We start from the raw sequence: 14,925 nt of genomic DNA, 5'->3' as shown, positions 1-14,925 counted from the left end.
CACTCAGGCTTGAAATTTCAGTAATTTTTCTTACCGCGCGAGGTATACATAAGCTTTTCTCTTTTATTTCATTTTTTGATGTGATAACGTCTTATAAATCGATGGACGCCGGCTGCACGCATGAAAAAGCATGACTCATTGTCACGTTCCGCCTGAGCCGAGCGTGCAACAACCGGCCAACCACAGGTTAAGGCGAGCTTTTTAAAAGCAGCAATTTAAAAAAAATATATATTATTTATTTGTCCAATTTCGTCATTTCAAAATAACAATTCATTGACATTGATTTTATTTCAGTTTATTTCTATAACTAATTGTTCGTGATTATATTTAAACAAATTATTTAAATTAAATTTGCAAAACCTGTGAATAATATTTGAAAATTAAAAAGTATGCAATTTTTCATCAATGTTTTTCTTATGACGTTATCACGTAAAGTTATCGTCCGTAAACAGACTTTACAGACAACTCCCTTTTTTTTTTGTGTATGTACTGTGTTATGCATATGTATACGCATACATACCAAGCAACACATGAAGTTCGGGCAGCGTTTAATGATTCCCAATGGCCGCATCAAACGGCGCACGATCCATCGGACCGCCGAACAGGAGTGATGGAGTGTGGCACGCTGGCAGGCGTGATTCTCCCGCGCCAGGGCGCGCACGTCGCGCTATCATTTTTTTTCTAATCATCTCGTAATTGTATTTCCACGGGGCGGCGGCATTCATCATTTAAAGCCGATAACCGGGAGCGAAACCTTCTATGGAAATAGGGCTCTTAAGGGCGTGCCTCCCATTACAGGTCATGATTCTATATTTATATTAATCACTGATCAACTTTAGGACTTTTTCAATTGTTTAACTTTCACGAAATGAAAAATATATACAGCGCATACTTTTTGCATAATTAGCTGCCAAAGTTAAATTTTTAACGTTTTTGGGTTGTACAAATAAGGAGAATTTAATTTATTGTACAACTGAAACCTTTTAGGTTTAACTGCAATGCCACTGGCTACTTCATGATATGGTTTTCATTTCCATCACAGAAACTGATTTCATGTTTATTGGCTGTCGAAATCGTAACAATTTTGAGAATTTGGAAATGCCAGGTAAAATAAATTAATACTATCTGAAAGAAATTCAAACCATTTCTTGAAGTAGCCAGTGGCATTGCAGTTAAACCTACAAAGATTCAGTTCGGAAATAAATTAAATTCTCCTTATTTGTACAACCCAAAAACGTTAAAAATGTAACTTTGGCAGCTAATTATGCAAAAAGTATGCGCTGTATATATATTTCATTTCGTGAATGTTAAAAAATTGAAAAAGTCTACAAGTTTATCTGTAATTACTATAAATATAAAATCTTGACCTGAAATGGGAGGCACCCCCTTAACGAAAGAGTTTTGAAAATAGTACGGACAGCGCGTCCACTGGGGACAACGAATACATTTTGGCCACGAGGTCAGGCGACAGTGAAAAAGTGATGTTGAAAATACTTACCAAAAATTTGTTCGTTATTATTTGCCAAATTATTATGCATGTCGTCTGATCATCAGGGGCCTTTACTTCTGAACGAAAATATTTTTACCAGCAAGCCCTCAGGGTTATAATATTTTAATATTAAAAAAGTGACGAAAGAAGCAGATCCGATTCCTAAAAAAAAAAAAAAAAAAAAAACTAGGAACATCTGTCAGTAAATGAATTTGCATACGGTAGCATGATTGAGGGTCTCAGTAACACGCAAGGACAAGACTGAAATTGAAACTTAAAATATTTACTTTTTCGTTCACCCTCGGAGTAGTAGGCTACATGTTGGGGCCTACTGGGTCCGCAGTCGGTGTGAGAAGCTGTAGCAGATGTCAGCCATGAAATACTGAGTATGTCGTAAGAAACTTGGCGCATTCAAGTATATATATATATATATTTTTTTTAAACCATGGAAAAGTTAATCTAATATTCAACCATTTGACCTTTTTTTTTTTTAGTTTTAAAGCCATCCAGAAAACGGTTCACAAATAACTTCAATTATTGGAGGAACTTGGAAAACACAAAGCATTAATAATGCCCGGGTAAGAAATCCGAACCCAGTGTTACTGCGAACGATATTTCGTATTGAATCAGTTGTTGTTTTCATGTAATAAATGAACAAATTTACAAATATCTGTAATTTCAGTTAAAATATTTCTGTTATATTTACAAAAAAAAAAATTATTTTTTTTGACGGTGTAGAAACTTGCAAGCTCTTTCCTCTTCCCCCTCCCCCAGGCACGCTCCATCAAACTTCCTTGTTGGCTCCCCTGCTCCCATCTCTAACCCGTGAAGGGGGGGGGGGGGGTTGCGACCATTGTCCCATTATTCTTCCGACCCTTTCCACGCTCTCTCACTTCCCCGCTCCACACCCTCCTCTCTCTCTCTCTCTCTCTCTCTCTCTCTCGCAAACATCCTCTCGGACGCGAGAGTAATCGCTGCTCTTGTAACGGTTCGCGAGCCAGCCCATGGAACAACTTTAATTTTAATATTCGCCCGGGGCTGCGACGGAACGGGGAGAGTGATGCGAAATGGGTTTGCGGGTTCCGGAGTAATGGTCGGCGCGAACCCACGGGAGAGAGAGAGAGAGAGAGAGAGAGAGAGAGAGAGAGACGTACAAACGACGCCCTGGCTGTGAAGGTGCTAGACTGATGGGGGGGGGGGGGGGGCTAGTCTGGAAACAAAGAGGGGAGTAAAAGCAGGAGAGAACATTGCAGCCGATTGTAACGCTACAGGTAGGAAACGCGGTTTGATTATAAATTCTGTTGCTCTCCGGGGTACGACACTAAAGCCTTGTAAAACTGTCATGTCAGATTTTTCGTAGTAATTTTGTACAACACGTGGCTACGGTTATTTTTGCATATATGAAATACGTTTTTTTTTTCAAACCAATACCGAGTATTTCTTACGAAAATTGTACTGCGAAATATTATATTTGTTTTAATGCTTCATTTTTTAAAACTATGGAAAATAATTAATCTAAGATTCAATAATTTGGATTTATTTTGTTTACTATGCTCATCATGTGTGCAGGGAACGGTTTACGAATAACTTTTAACTAGTGGATGTACTGGAACAACAAAAATCATAAATGGCCGGGTAAGAATCCGAACCCAGTATAACTGCTAGCACTATTCTTTAGTGGTACAGTTTTTTTTTAATGTAAATGTACAAATTCACGAATGTCTTAAGTTTACATTAATAAGTTATTTCTGTACCATTTACAAAAAAATAATAATTCCTGGTACGTTTCACAACAAATAAAGTTGGGCAGATATTCTCAAATATGTTTTAAAACCTTTAAAACTATAAAAAAATTATATTTAACTGAGATAGCTTAAACTTTCCTACTTTTAAGTTTTTTTTCTTCAAATTTACATAATTTATCATATTGCTGTATATAAAAATTTTACTAATTAGTTTTAGCATTCCTTAATTTTTAAAACAATTCTAGTTTTATATCGTGTTAGCATACGTACGTTGCATAGTCAACTTGTTTGTGATGTGTGATACCAAGTTATACACACAAAATTTGCTTTTTCTACACGCGACGTTAGTATTAAAATTATTTTTATTTTTTTTATTTTCATAACTTCTTAAATCTCTCGTGTATCCTTCAACATTTTAAAGAGTCAGTAAGCCAGTTATGAGTGGCTAATTCGGTCAAACATTCAACTCGTCAAAAAAAAATCGATGCGCAATGACGTCTTCGGTGTCGTCATAATCGTTTAGCATCGTTAGAAGGTGTTAGAAGCGAAAGTTTGGCGTTGTGACATGGTCTTCACTAAAGGCTTCCATATTGTGACATGCAAAATTCGCGGATTCATTGACTTCTAGGATAGACTCCACAGTCCTTTAAATACTCGCGGAAATGACACCTGTTGATTGGCTACTGACGCGTGAGACGTCTCAACTAGGCTGTCCGTAATTCGGCACTTTCTTGGTTTAGTGTTTCCCATTGGCTCACAGTTACCTGGATAAAATGTGGGCCAATCGCAGAAGTGGTACGAAGGTATAGTTGTTTTGATGCTAGCCTATCGCGAAATGAATCCGCGAATTTTGCATGTCTCTATGTTTGTACTTGTATCGCTTGTTGCTCGTGCCTCTGGTATTTAAAATATAAATTGCTCCCAAAAAAAATTATGTGAAGGCTTTGAAGGGGAGGGAGGAAAGTAACTACTTAAAAATAATATTTTGACGATGTTTACCAGGCTTCTCGAATGAATCGTGGAATAAAGACATTCTTCTCAATGGCTAAGAGTCGATGATGATTTATTTTTCTAATGTCTTCAAAATGAGGCACCTAATCAGCCTTGAAATATTTAATAAATTTAGTTACGCTATCAATAATAAATAATACGGTTTAGAATATTGTGAACATATTTTTTTTAACATTTCAAAGCTTAACATAAAAACGATTTTATGCTGATATTTTTGATTTGATGTAAGCTTTTGGACATACGCCATTGCTAATCACATGTATGTCTGTATAAGAAAACTACAAAAAAACCAAAAGACAAAAAATAAATTAAAAAATTAATTGCTGTTGTCAACAGTATAAATACACCACATAATATTCCATAACAGGAATATGGTCAACAAACAAAAAAAAACAAAGAAAAATGGACTAAGAGAACGAAGAAAAAACACAAATGATGAATTGAACACCAAAAAAAAAAATTCAGTACAACAGTTGAAACGAGACAAAAACACAACAAACACAATAGTTTTGTTTTTCTTTGTTTGTTGACCATATTCATGTTGACAACAGCAATTTTCGATAAATTTGTGTTTTTTTGTCTTATGGTTTTTTTAGTTTTCTTCTACAGACATACATTCATGTGCTTAGCAATGGCGTTATGTCCAAAAGCTTACATCAAGTCATGCACTCCCATTTGCACAAATCTTTCAAAGATGATATGATATTTTTGATTTAGCGTCAGGCTAAAAGTTTTTTGCGATCCTCGTGCCATTGGCTCGCAATTCATCTGGAGTGCTCGCGTCCAATGAGAGGCGCTCAGTCAAAGAATTATCGAAGCACGAGAAACCCAGTTGAGACGTCAGCAGCCAACGAACGAGTGACGTTTGCGCGGGTATTGAAAAAGGATAATCGAGTCTATCCTGTAGGTAGAGACCCGGAAATTTCGCGGATTCTTCTGGCCTCAGGATATAATTCAAAGTTATAGGTGTGCTCGACCCATGTTTACTTTCCCATTGGTTGATTTCTTAGAGAGAACATTTTTATCCTTGTTATTTGGCACTACCTGATACGCTTACTTCTCTCCTATATGGGCATCATTGGCTCACGGTCGTATAGGGGCGTGTCCAAACAACTGCGTGCCAATCATGAACACAGTGCGAGAGTGTGGAGGTTTGCATTCTAGCTTGCGACTAAATGAATCCGCGAAATTTCCGGGTCTCTACCTGTAGGTCACCGAAACCGCAAAAAAAAAAAAAATATCCGGTCTTGAATCATCGGTTGTTGACGAGGTCACGCACGGCACTGCAGCCCAATCTTCGGCGCGGAGCAGATGTATATATGTGCTTGGAGTCTTCTTTGCCACCATTTTAGCCCGCGGCAGGACGACAATCTTGGCTGTGTCAGATTTCTTCCTCTGCGTCGTGAGCGCTACAGTCTTTCAATCACCTAGTCGTCGACGAAACACGAAGCATCTCGATGAAATAAATAAGTTAAAAAAGTGGGTTGTCTGTAAAGTCGGTTTACGGACGATAATTTTTACGTGATAGCGTCGTAAGATAACATTGATGAAAAATTGCATACTCTTTAATTTTCAATTATTATTTACAGTTTTTTGCAAATTTAATTTAAATAATTTGTTTAAATATAATCACGAACTATTAGTAGGGACCGGAAAAAATCGCGCGTTCAATGACCTGTAGGATGAACTTCATAGTTCTACGTACACTCGGTCAAATGCCACCCACTCATTGGCTCCTGTCTTGTGAGACGTCACAACGAAACAGCCTGTGATTCGATAAAGCTTTGGTTGGGTGTTTCTCATTGCCCCAGAGTCATCCAGGTGAGTTGTGAGCCAATAGCAGAGGCAGCACTGAGGTATAACTATTTGTATTTTAGCCTATCGCGAAATGAATTCGCGAATTTTTCCGGTCTCTAACAATTAGTTAAAAAGCCCGCCTTAACCTGTTTGATATTATAGAAGATTTTCTCACACGGTGGTTTGGCCAATTCTTGCACGCCAGGCTCAGGCGGAACGTGACAATTTTTTTCGTGCGTGCAGCCGGCGCTCATCGATTTATAAGACGTTATCACGTCATTAAAAAAATAGAGGTAGTCTCCTGCGGACGCGAATATCTGGAGCGCACGATGCGGCGATTAATCAGCGGTGAGAGAAGGGTTCGGGAGGTTAAAGGTGGGGGGGGGGGGGGGGGGGGGGGCGCCGACGGAGACCTGTGGCTCTTGCGCGGAAGAGAGAAGGGACCTGTTGCTTCGCCCCACGAGGAGATCCCTGAACCTCCGAGGGGGGGGGGGGGAGTTTTCCGGACGAGGAACGAGACCTTCCAATCACACTAACACACATTCTCCCACCGTGCTCCTGAAACCGCCCTCAGCACAGCACGGGTTCGAGTCCTGACTGCAACCCCGGCCAAAAAAACCCAACTCACAAACCCCTCAGGGTCACCAAACATCCGTTATCTACATCACCATTAAAACTTGATATCTATTTTCGCAACTAGAGGTAGTGGGGCGGGCAATCCGTGGCCTGGAACTCTACGCGGGGCCCCCGCGGTTCGATGCCCGGATCTTTCATCCGGACCTTCGAGGCGCGCAATGGCTGTGATGACGGTACAGTTGCAGCTTACCCTGCGGCGGTGTTGCCTGATCGAGCAACAAGTCTGAGCCAGCCCTCGGCCGAGATCTTCTGCAGATGTTCGGACCTACGTATGTTGTCAACCCCTCCACTTCCCCCCCCCCTCCTTGTTACTGCGTCGCGTGCAGTTAAAACCTGAAACCACAAGTGGCCCTGTATCTATTGTAGGTACTCAAGCAGCGTCAGTTCGCTTGGAAAAATTAAACAGAGCTCAATCCGTGGACTCGGAGTATGATCCAGTATGATAAATCTCAAAAAAAAAAAAAAAAAAGAGAAAAAAATCTATACGGTAGTGAAAATACGGCACGTAATCTAAAGTGTGCCTGATGATACTCGCGAGAATAGAGTATTTCCGTACACTTGACCTTGTGAAGGCAGCAGCTGAAGAATCACAACAAGACTTTAAAAAATGTTTGCGTGCTGTGGGTTACGGATATTTCGTGAGTGAGTTGTGCGGAATTTGAACCACGTGTTGCTGCTGGTAAATCTAAATTCTGATTCGCGTGTGCGTTGGTCTATTTTCTACGTTGGTGCTCAGAAGTAAAGCAATAAAACAAACAAATTAACTTAAGTTTTCTCAGCTAACACTTTCGTACCGTATGAGTTACAGCATCTTGGTCAATAATAACGAAACACATCATCTTACTATTCAAGTGTCTTACCATATTATCTAAAACAATTCAAAACACAGTCGTCAGGAAAAAAAACTTTGATTCTTGTAAATTGCAGTATTCCAACAGAAAATGTTTCACACTAAATGTTCCAACAAGCATATCGATACTGTAAAACTTTTTGCTGCAGGAACTGAAGCACCAAAACCAATTTTCAAGAGATCTTCACCTTACGATAAGTAATATTACTTCACACTAATAGGATGTGAAAATGAGGTGATAAGTATGCAAGGAATGTGATTAGTTCATGGGAGGGCGTTATTAAATTAAGACCTCTTTCTGTTGGTTGCTGCTTCCAATCCATACATTTTTAAAGGTTAATTTTATTAAATTCAATAACTTTTTTGTGCAGAACTCCGATCCCAAAAACTAAGACCTAAAAGCGATATTTTACAGAGATATGTCCAAACTCGCCACATTTAAATGCACTGGTAGAGTTGTAGAACAATTCTATATTTTTGTGCCATGCTTTGTTACATCTTACTATCAATCACACATTATTTTGTAGTATTTAAAAAGACTATTAACTATTATCATATAATTCTGATGTTAAAATTTCTAGTGCGATTATAGTATGTTATACGTGTACTCAAGTTAAATTCATTAATGGAATCTAAACGAAATTCATAACCACTTACGATGTGCTATTGTGTAACTGCATGTTGACTCCATGTGTTTTTTTTCTTGGATCTCATGCCTCACAAATTTTACCGTAGAAGTGTTCAGTGTAGTGATGCATGCTAGCCGTTTATCAGTGTTAGTGCACAAGTTTTTTTTTATTTTCATATTGCCGCAGTTTCTTTGTTTACTGGATCTGTACTAGTTTTCAAAGTACTTAAAAAAAATTTAAGCAGTAAAACGCCACCCTAGCCAATTCTATATCTAATACAATAAAAACTTTAACTTTTCTATGTTGCAGTAAATTCAGCTGAACAAGCAAACCTACTTTTTTTAAAAGATGCTTTGAATTGGCGCTTTACACTTGAGAAAATTTTTTGGCAATTTGTTTGGAAACCGTTTAAGAGGAGAATTCAGTAAAAAAATGTCAGCGTTCTGTTAGAGCCTGGTTTGGCACGTGTTTTATTCGAAGTGCTGTTATTTTTTTAACTTTTTTTTAACTCAGCTAGTATTTCTTGGACGATTTTTTTTTCTTGCTTTGCAGATAGACTGGGTTCTTCTCCTAGACCGCCAGCATATTAACTTCAAAAAAAATTAAATCATCATCGCGTGCAGCGGATACTAACTGCTCCTGTTCTTTTCTTTCTTTTTTTTTCCAATCCCTTTGGACGCGGCCTTGCCTCGACGCCTCCAGCAGAAGACAGAAAGCTGTTTGTGGGAATGCTCAGTAAGCAACAGACAGAAGAAGATGTCAGACAATTGTTCGCACCTTTCGGAACAATAGAGGAGTGCACCATTCTCCGAGGACCCGACGGCACCAGCAAAGGTAAGGATGAGTTGAACCAGCATTAAAGTAGCTTCTGAGTGCACCAGTTCCACAGCCGGGCTTGTGAACCGGGGGGAGACAAAGTTACAACTTGCGCCACAGTTTTTCTGCACACAAAAACTGACCATATTCCTGTTGTGGAGTATTGTGTGGTGTTTATATCCTGACAGCAGCAATTTTTTGCTTAATTTTTGGTTTTTGTCATTTGTGTTTTTTTTTTGTAGTTTTCTTCTACAGACATACATGTACATAGCAATGGCGTATGTCCAAAAGCTTACATCAAGTCACAAAAACTGGAAAAATAAACATTATTTATATTTGAAATGAGTGGTATGTGTTATAATAATTCAAGCTGAAGACAACCTTAGGAAAGAAAAACATTCATTTTTATTAAGTAGCAAATAATAATCAGTTACACGATAAAAAAAACTATTCATAATAAACTTCCTGTCATCTACAAATAAACTTCCTGCCATCTACACAGTGATATATGCATTGTCATTGTAAATTCAAAAAATTGTTTACAATGGCATTGGTCTGTTTTCGTTTCAATACTCTACCGAAATGCAGGTTGCACTCTAAAACTCCTAAACATGCTATGCAAGTTACCTGTAAAAATATCACAAAGAGATATTATGTTTATATTCTATGTTGGTTTGTAAGAAGTAAACATAAAAGCTTCTGGACCGATTTAAATACATATATGTATATCACAAAGCTACATTATTCCAAATGTATACAGGTTATAATTTAGTTTGAAAAGATATTTTCGCTGGAAATATGTTTTTTTCCTTACACCAGACAAAAAGACCAAAAAGACTTAACGCTGAACAAACCGTTATAGATATAACAAAAAATGTCATGCCGGAACATAGTACATACGTACGTTTGAATAAAGCTATTTGTAAAGTTTGTAATATATGACCCATATATATCGCAAAGTATCATATATTAATGATCTTAACTAAGTCTCTATTCAACTCTCTTTGATATCATATCGACACCGCACTGGTTATATAAATTTTAATTTGAGATCTAGGTGCAGAAACGTCATTTTGTACTTGAAATTAATTCAGATACCAGTTTTTCATTGTCATTATTAATTGAAAACGTGCTCTATTAAAAATCTTCATAAACCCAAGCGAAGCCGAATACCACAGCCAGTTGACGCGTACGTGAATCAGTAGCATGTATCCAATATTTATTTAAGATAATGCTGAATGCATATGAGATATACCATATGTGAATGGTAAACTTTCTATGAAAAAATAAACTTGCATTACACGTTTAGGAATAAAACCAACATTTATTTTTACACAGTGAAATACGCGCATGATGTGTTCCGCATGACCATTTTGCATGCACTGTTAAAAATGTTCTCCTGAATTTACGACGAACGCTGGTTACAAACTATCCAGGGATCTTCATACAATTATCGTTCGTTATCTTCGTGAATCAACGGATACTAAGTTCACTTACTTTGAACACAAATAAAAAGACATAATTTTAGCGCATATGATCAAAACATTCAAAAACTGGTAGAAACGAATGCCAAAAAAAAGTCTCATCGACTCTTGAAGGATACACAAAAGATTTAAGAAGTTATAGAGGTAAAAAAAAACTGAAATAATTTTAATACTAATGTCGCGTGTATAGTGTTTTAACAATAAAAAAAGCGAATTTTGTGTGTCCATATAACTTGGTATCACACATCGCAAACAGAGCGCATTAACATACGTTGCATAGTAAATTTGTTCGCGGAAGTTGAAGTATTGGCGTTGTTTGTACGAAGAAGACACAGTTGTCTGAAATTACGATGAACTCTTAGTTTATTTGAGGTGAATTCTTTCTTTGAAAAGCCAGTGGGGTAAAACAAAACAAAAAAAAACGGCGATGGATCGAAATTTCTCAATCGTAGCGTGCGCGCGACAGCGGGGAACGAAACTCACACCCGGCGATGCAACCGAATCCCTTCCCCCCCTCCAACCAACCCAACACCATCCGGCTGTGCGGTTCCAGGCGAGCGCTGTTCGGTCTGGAGTGCCGAGGGAAAGTTCGGGACTCTTGTTTGGTGTGTGTGTAACGTTCCCCGCGGCTTGATGGCGTGGTTTTGGAGGGGGGGGGGGAAATGGTGTGTGTAGGGGGGAGGAGGAGAGGTTGAAGCAGTATCGCTCGTAATCGGGTTCTCACAGTTTCCCCCCCCCCTCCACCCTTTATTTTCACCCTTCACTTCTTTACTCAACAACCCCCCTTTTCCAACCCTCGCGAGAGCGCCGCCGGAGAACAAAAACCAAAATTGAGCAGGGCGTTGAGAGAAGTTTCTCTCCGCCATTGTTTATCAGACGCTCACCTCCTGTTCTCGTCTCACCCCTACCCCCCTTCTCACTCTTCTCAACCCAACCTCCCTTATTCATCGCGTTCATCGAGTGTCTCCCTCCCACCGGCCGCCGCCTCCTCCCGGAGCGGGGAAAGTATAATTAAAGTAAGCAACTAGGAGAGCGCACACACTCGTGACCGAGCGAGGGGGGTAAGGGGTGAAGGGGGGTGGTTGTTTGGGGGTGTGAGGAGATGGGTTTGTTGGGGGCTGAGGCTTTCCACGGGCAAAAGACCCGGGCTTTATCAAAACTTGGCTCGCGGGGAGATATTCAATACGCGCCTCCGAGGCCAAGGTACGTACGGGAGAGAGGGGAGGTTTGTTAATGCACGGGCATCGAAGACGTCTTAAAAAATAGGCACCTCCACGGGCCTAGCGAAGACACGTTTCACCCTCTCCTCGTTTTCTGAAGTTGCCACGAGGCGCCGGTAAGTAACACAAGCCTTAACGTCAAACGAATATCCTTCAAAAAAAACCGCGATAACTTTAAGGCCCCCACCCACCCGCGGGCACACACGCGGTGTGCAGAGCTTCAGGAAAAACAACGCGATTTCAAAACTACACAAGATACCCGAGTGGGGTCTGCTTACGAAAAGCATTTAAAGGGTACGCTGAGGGCCGAAAAGTTCTTTTTATTTTGGATTAAGTTTTTAAACTGTATTGATAGAAGAGTTGAAATGTCTACAACGCATGATTTCAGAGTAATTTTTTAGACGTAAAACAACCAGTACAGATTCTTGAAAGCACTTAAGGAACTTGCATTACATTTCTCGGCTATGTAATGTTACGGTCACCGCTCAGATTTCACAGTTATCCTGTGCACGACGAGAAGACTGCGCGCCAGCTCAGAGGCGACACCGCGCTAGAAGCACCAGCGAGCGTCGCGCTTATCATCCCGCCTCGCTGACACACGTACGCCCCTGACGAGGCATTGGAAAGCTCTGCGCGTCCACACGGTCGGGACAGGCATTGCCTCTCCAGCTTGTTGTCAACTTGTAAGACACGGCTGTGGTGACGCGGCTCCTGAGGTTACTGGCTCGGGTCCGTGCATCCAGCGCTGACGTTTTGATTTCAAGTTCGTTAGCTCATAAAACCCCGGACTCTATTAATAATGAACTCAAGATTAACAAAACGTTTTAATCGGACTAGAGCTGCCCGGGCTAAATCGCCCGTGGGAGCTGATTTTTCGGATAACCTCGTTCTCTGTTGATGGCTGTCAAATATAAGGAACGTCGCTGCCGAGTTTCAAGTGAGTAGGACGTAAACTTGAAGAACGATTTTTTTTTTAATCTTTAACGTCCCGCAAAATTTTGTAGAACTTAATGTTGAAATACGTGAAATTTTAACCCCCCCCCCCCCCTTCCCCCCTCGGATCGCTCCTTGGGAGCTGATTAAGATCTGAAAGTGAGTAAATTATTGTAACGTCGCCAGGAGACGCAGAAGGCATCAACAATGCCATAGCCGTTGTCATGGAGACGAAGAAAGCACCAACAATGCAATAACATTGAAAGAAAAAAAAGGAAAATTTAATCTTTCACGCCTCCGCAACCCTCCTTGGGAGCTGATTTCCGTAAATTTATTTTTTTATTTATTTTTTTTAGCGAATGTATACGTAGCAAAAGGAATATACATGGACAAATTTCAAGTCTGTATGTCTTATAGTTCCTAAGAATTCGTGATGAGTGTGTCATAGAGTGGTATTTATATAATGTATATACCACCCCTTTGCACCCCTTTAGGGATGGAACTTCAGATAAATCCCTCCTTAGTGCACCATGAAGGTATTCAAGGAATATTTGCTCCAAATTTCAAGTCTATTTATCCACCGGTTTAGGCTGTGCGTTGTCTGTATGTCTGTTAGTCAGTGTTAAGAGTTTTATTTAGTAGACTAGCTATTGCCCGGCATGCGTTGCTATGCCTCTTTCAGTTTGTTTGAAGTAGTGTGAGCATCTCTCTATCTCTAAATGTATACCTCTATAAATCTCACTATATTTCTCTACATAATTAAAAATCTCTCTACATCTCTCTAATTTTTTCCCTATATATATCCGTATCTCTCCATATCAATCTAACTCTCTACCTCTATATGTCTCTATATATCTATATAAGTACCTATATCCATCGCTCTATCTCTCTATTTATCTCTAAGTCTATATCTTCCTAACTATATATTTATCTTTACAAGACGGAAGACGAACACTCAAACATTCATCTATATATATAAAAATTTAGCTTCCGTATGTATTTGGCCGCAAAACTCGGAAAGTATACGATGGTTTGGATTGAAATTTTTACAGAACATTGCATCTTAACAGAAGAGTGTTTATATGAAATAAAAGTTTGGGAAAACCCACCGGAAAAGTCGGAAAAAAAAGTTTCTATAACTAAATATCATGGTCAACCAACTTAGTTGTGACCACGCTCGACGATGCTGTACCATATTGTCGAAGTTCAAGCACATCAGGCTACTCGACCATTGTGCCTTGACGACTATAATTTACACAAATATGTATATATATATATATATATATATATATATATTTCAAGAAAGAATAAAAAACTTTATTTAATTTGAAAGTATATTCTTTCGACTCTATTGATAAAAATACGTTTAAATTAAAAAATACATTTCGTACAATGCATTTAACCACGAATATGCGAGTTAAACTTCAGAACGATCCAACAGCAGTCATATTTTCAAGACAATTAATTGAAGTTGGTAACGGCACTGTACCTACAAATCCAGAAACAGGAAAAATCAGCTTATCATCTGATTTATGCAACATCGTAGATTCAAAAGAGGAATTAGTAGACAAGGTATTCCAAAACATCGAAACAAAATTCAAAAATCATGCATGGTTGAGCGAAAGAGCCATTCTAGCGGCTAAAAATGTTGACGTACACGATATGAACAATAGTATTATAAACAGAATCGAAGGTGAAACAATGACATACAAATCTATTGATTCAGTAGTGCACCAAAATGAAGCAGTGAACTTTCCAACGGAATTTCTCAATTCACTCGATGTTCCAGGATTACCACCACATATTTTGAATTTGAAAATTGGTGTGCCAATTATATTGCTTCGAAATATCTGTCAGCCTAAATTATGTAATGGTACACGATTAGTAGTTAAAAAATTAATGGATAATCTTATTGAAGCAACAATTTTGATTGGACTTCATAAAGGTGAAGACGTATTACTTCCACGAATGCCACTTATTCCGACAGATATGGCGTTCGAGTTCAAACGACTTCAATTTCCAATACGCCTTGCGTTCGCTATGACCATCAATAAAGCACAAGGACAATCTTTGCAAGTGTGCGGTTTGAATTTAGAAAATGAATGCTTCTCTCATGGACAGTTATATGTTGGGTGCTCCAGAGTCGGTAAACCATCTGATCTATATGTTTATGCAAAAAATGGGAAAACAAGGAATGTAGTCCTTCCATTAGCTTTACAATAAAAATATTTAAGCTAAACACATTTTTATTTCTTCTATTACATTCCACAGCCATGCACAGTAAAATATTAAATTAAACAATGAATTAATATTAA

The 14,925-nt window shown here is 38.9% G+C and overlaps 1 protein-coding gene across 3 annotated transcripts in view; it reads left to right on the top strand.

Moving 5' to 3' along the window:
* The window catches only part of LOC134535045 (CUGBP Elav-like family member 4), a 693,633-nt gene that overhangs the window by 529,041 nt on the left and 149,667 nt on the right, over nucleotides 1–14,925 (top strand). For all 3 annotated transcript variants that reach the window (XM_063373883.1, XM_063373882.1, XM_063373881.1), the window contains one exon: nucleotides 8,860–8,991. In XM_063373883.1, coding sequence (XP_063229953.1) covers nucleotides 8,860–8,991 — 132 coding nt within the window. The remainder of the gene's footprint in view (nucleotides 1–8,859; nucleotides 8,992–14,925) is intronic.

This window comes from Bacillus rossius, chromosome 8, assembly GCF_032445375.1.
Source record: "Bacillus rossius redtenbacheri isolate Brsri chromosome 8, Brsri_v3, whole genome shotgun sequence".
Lineage (NCBI taxonomy): Eukaryota > Metazoa > Arthropoda > Insecta > Phasmatodea > Bacillidae > Bacillus > Bacillus rossius.
This window is presented reverse-complemented; position numbering and strand designations above follow the sequence as displayed.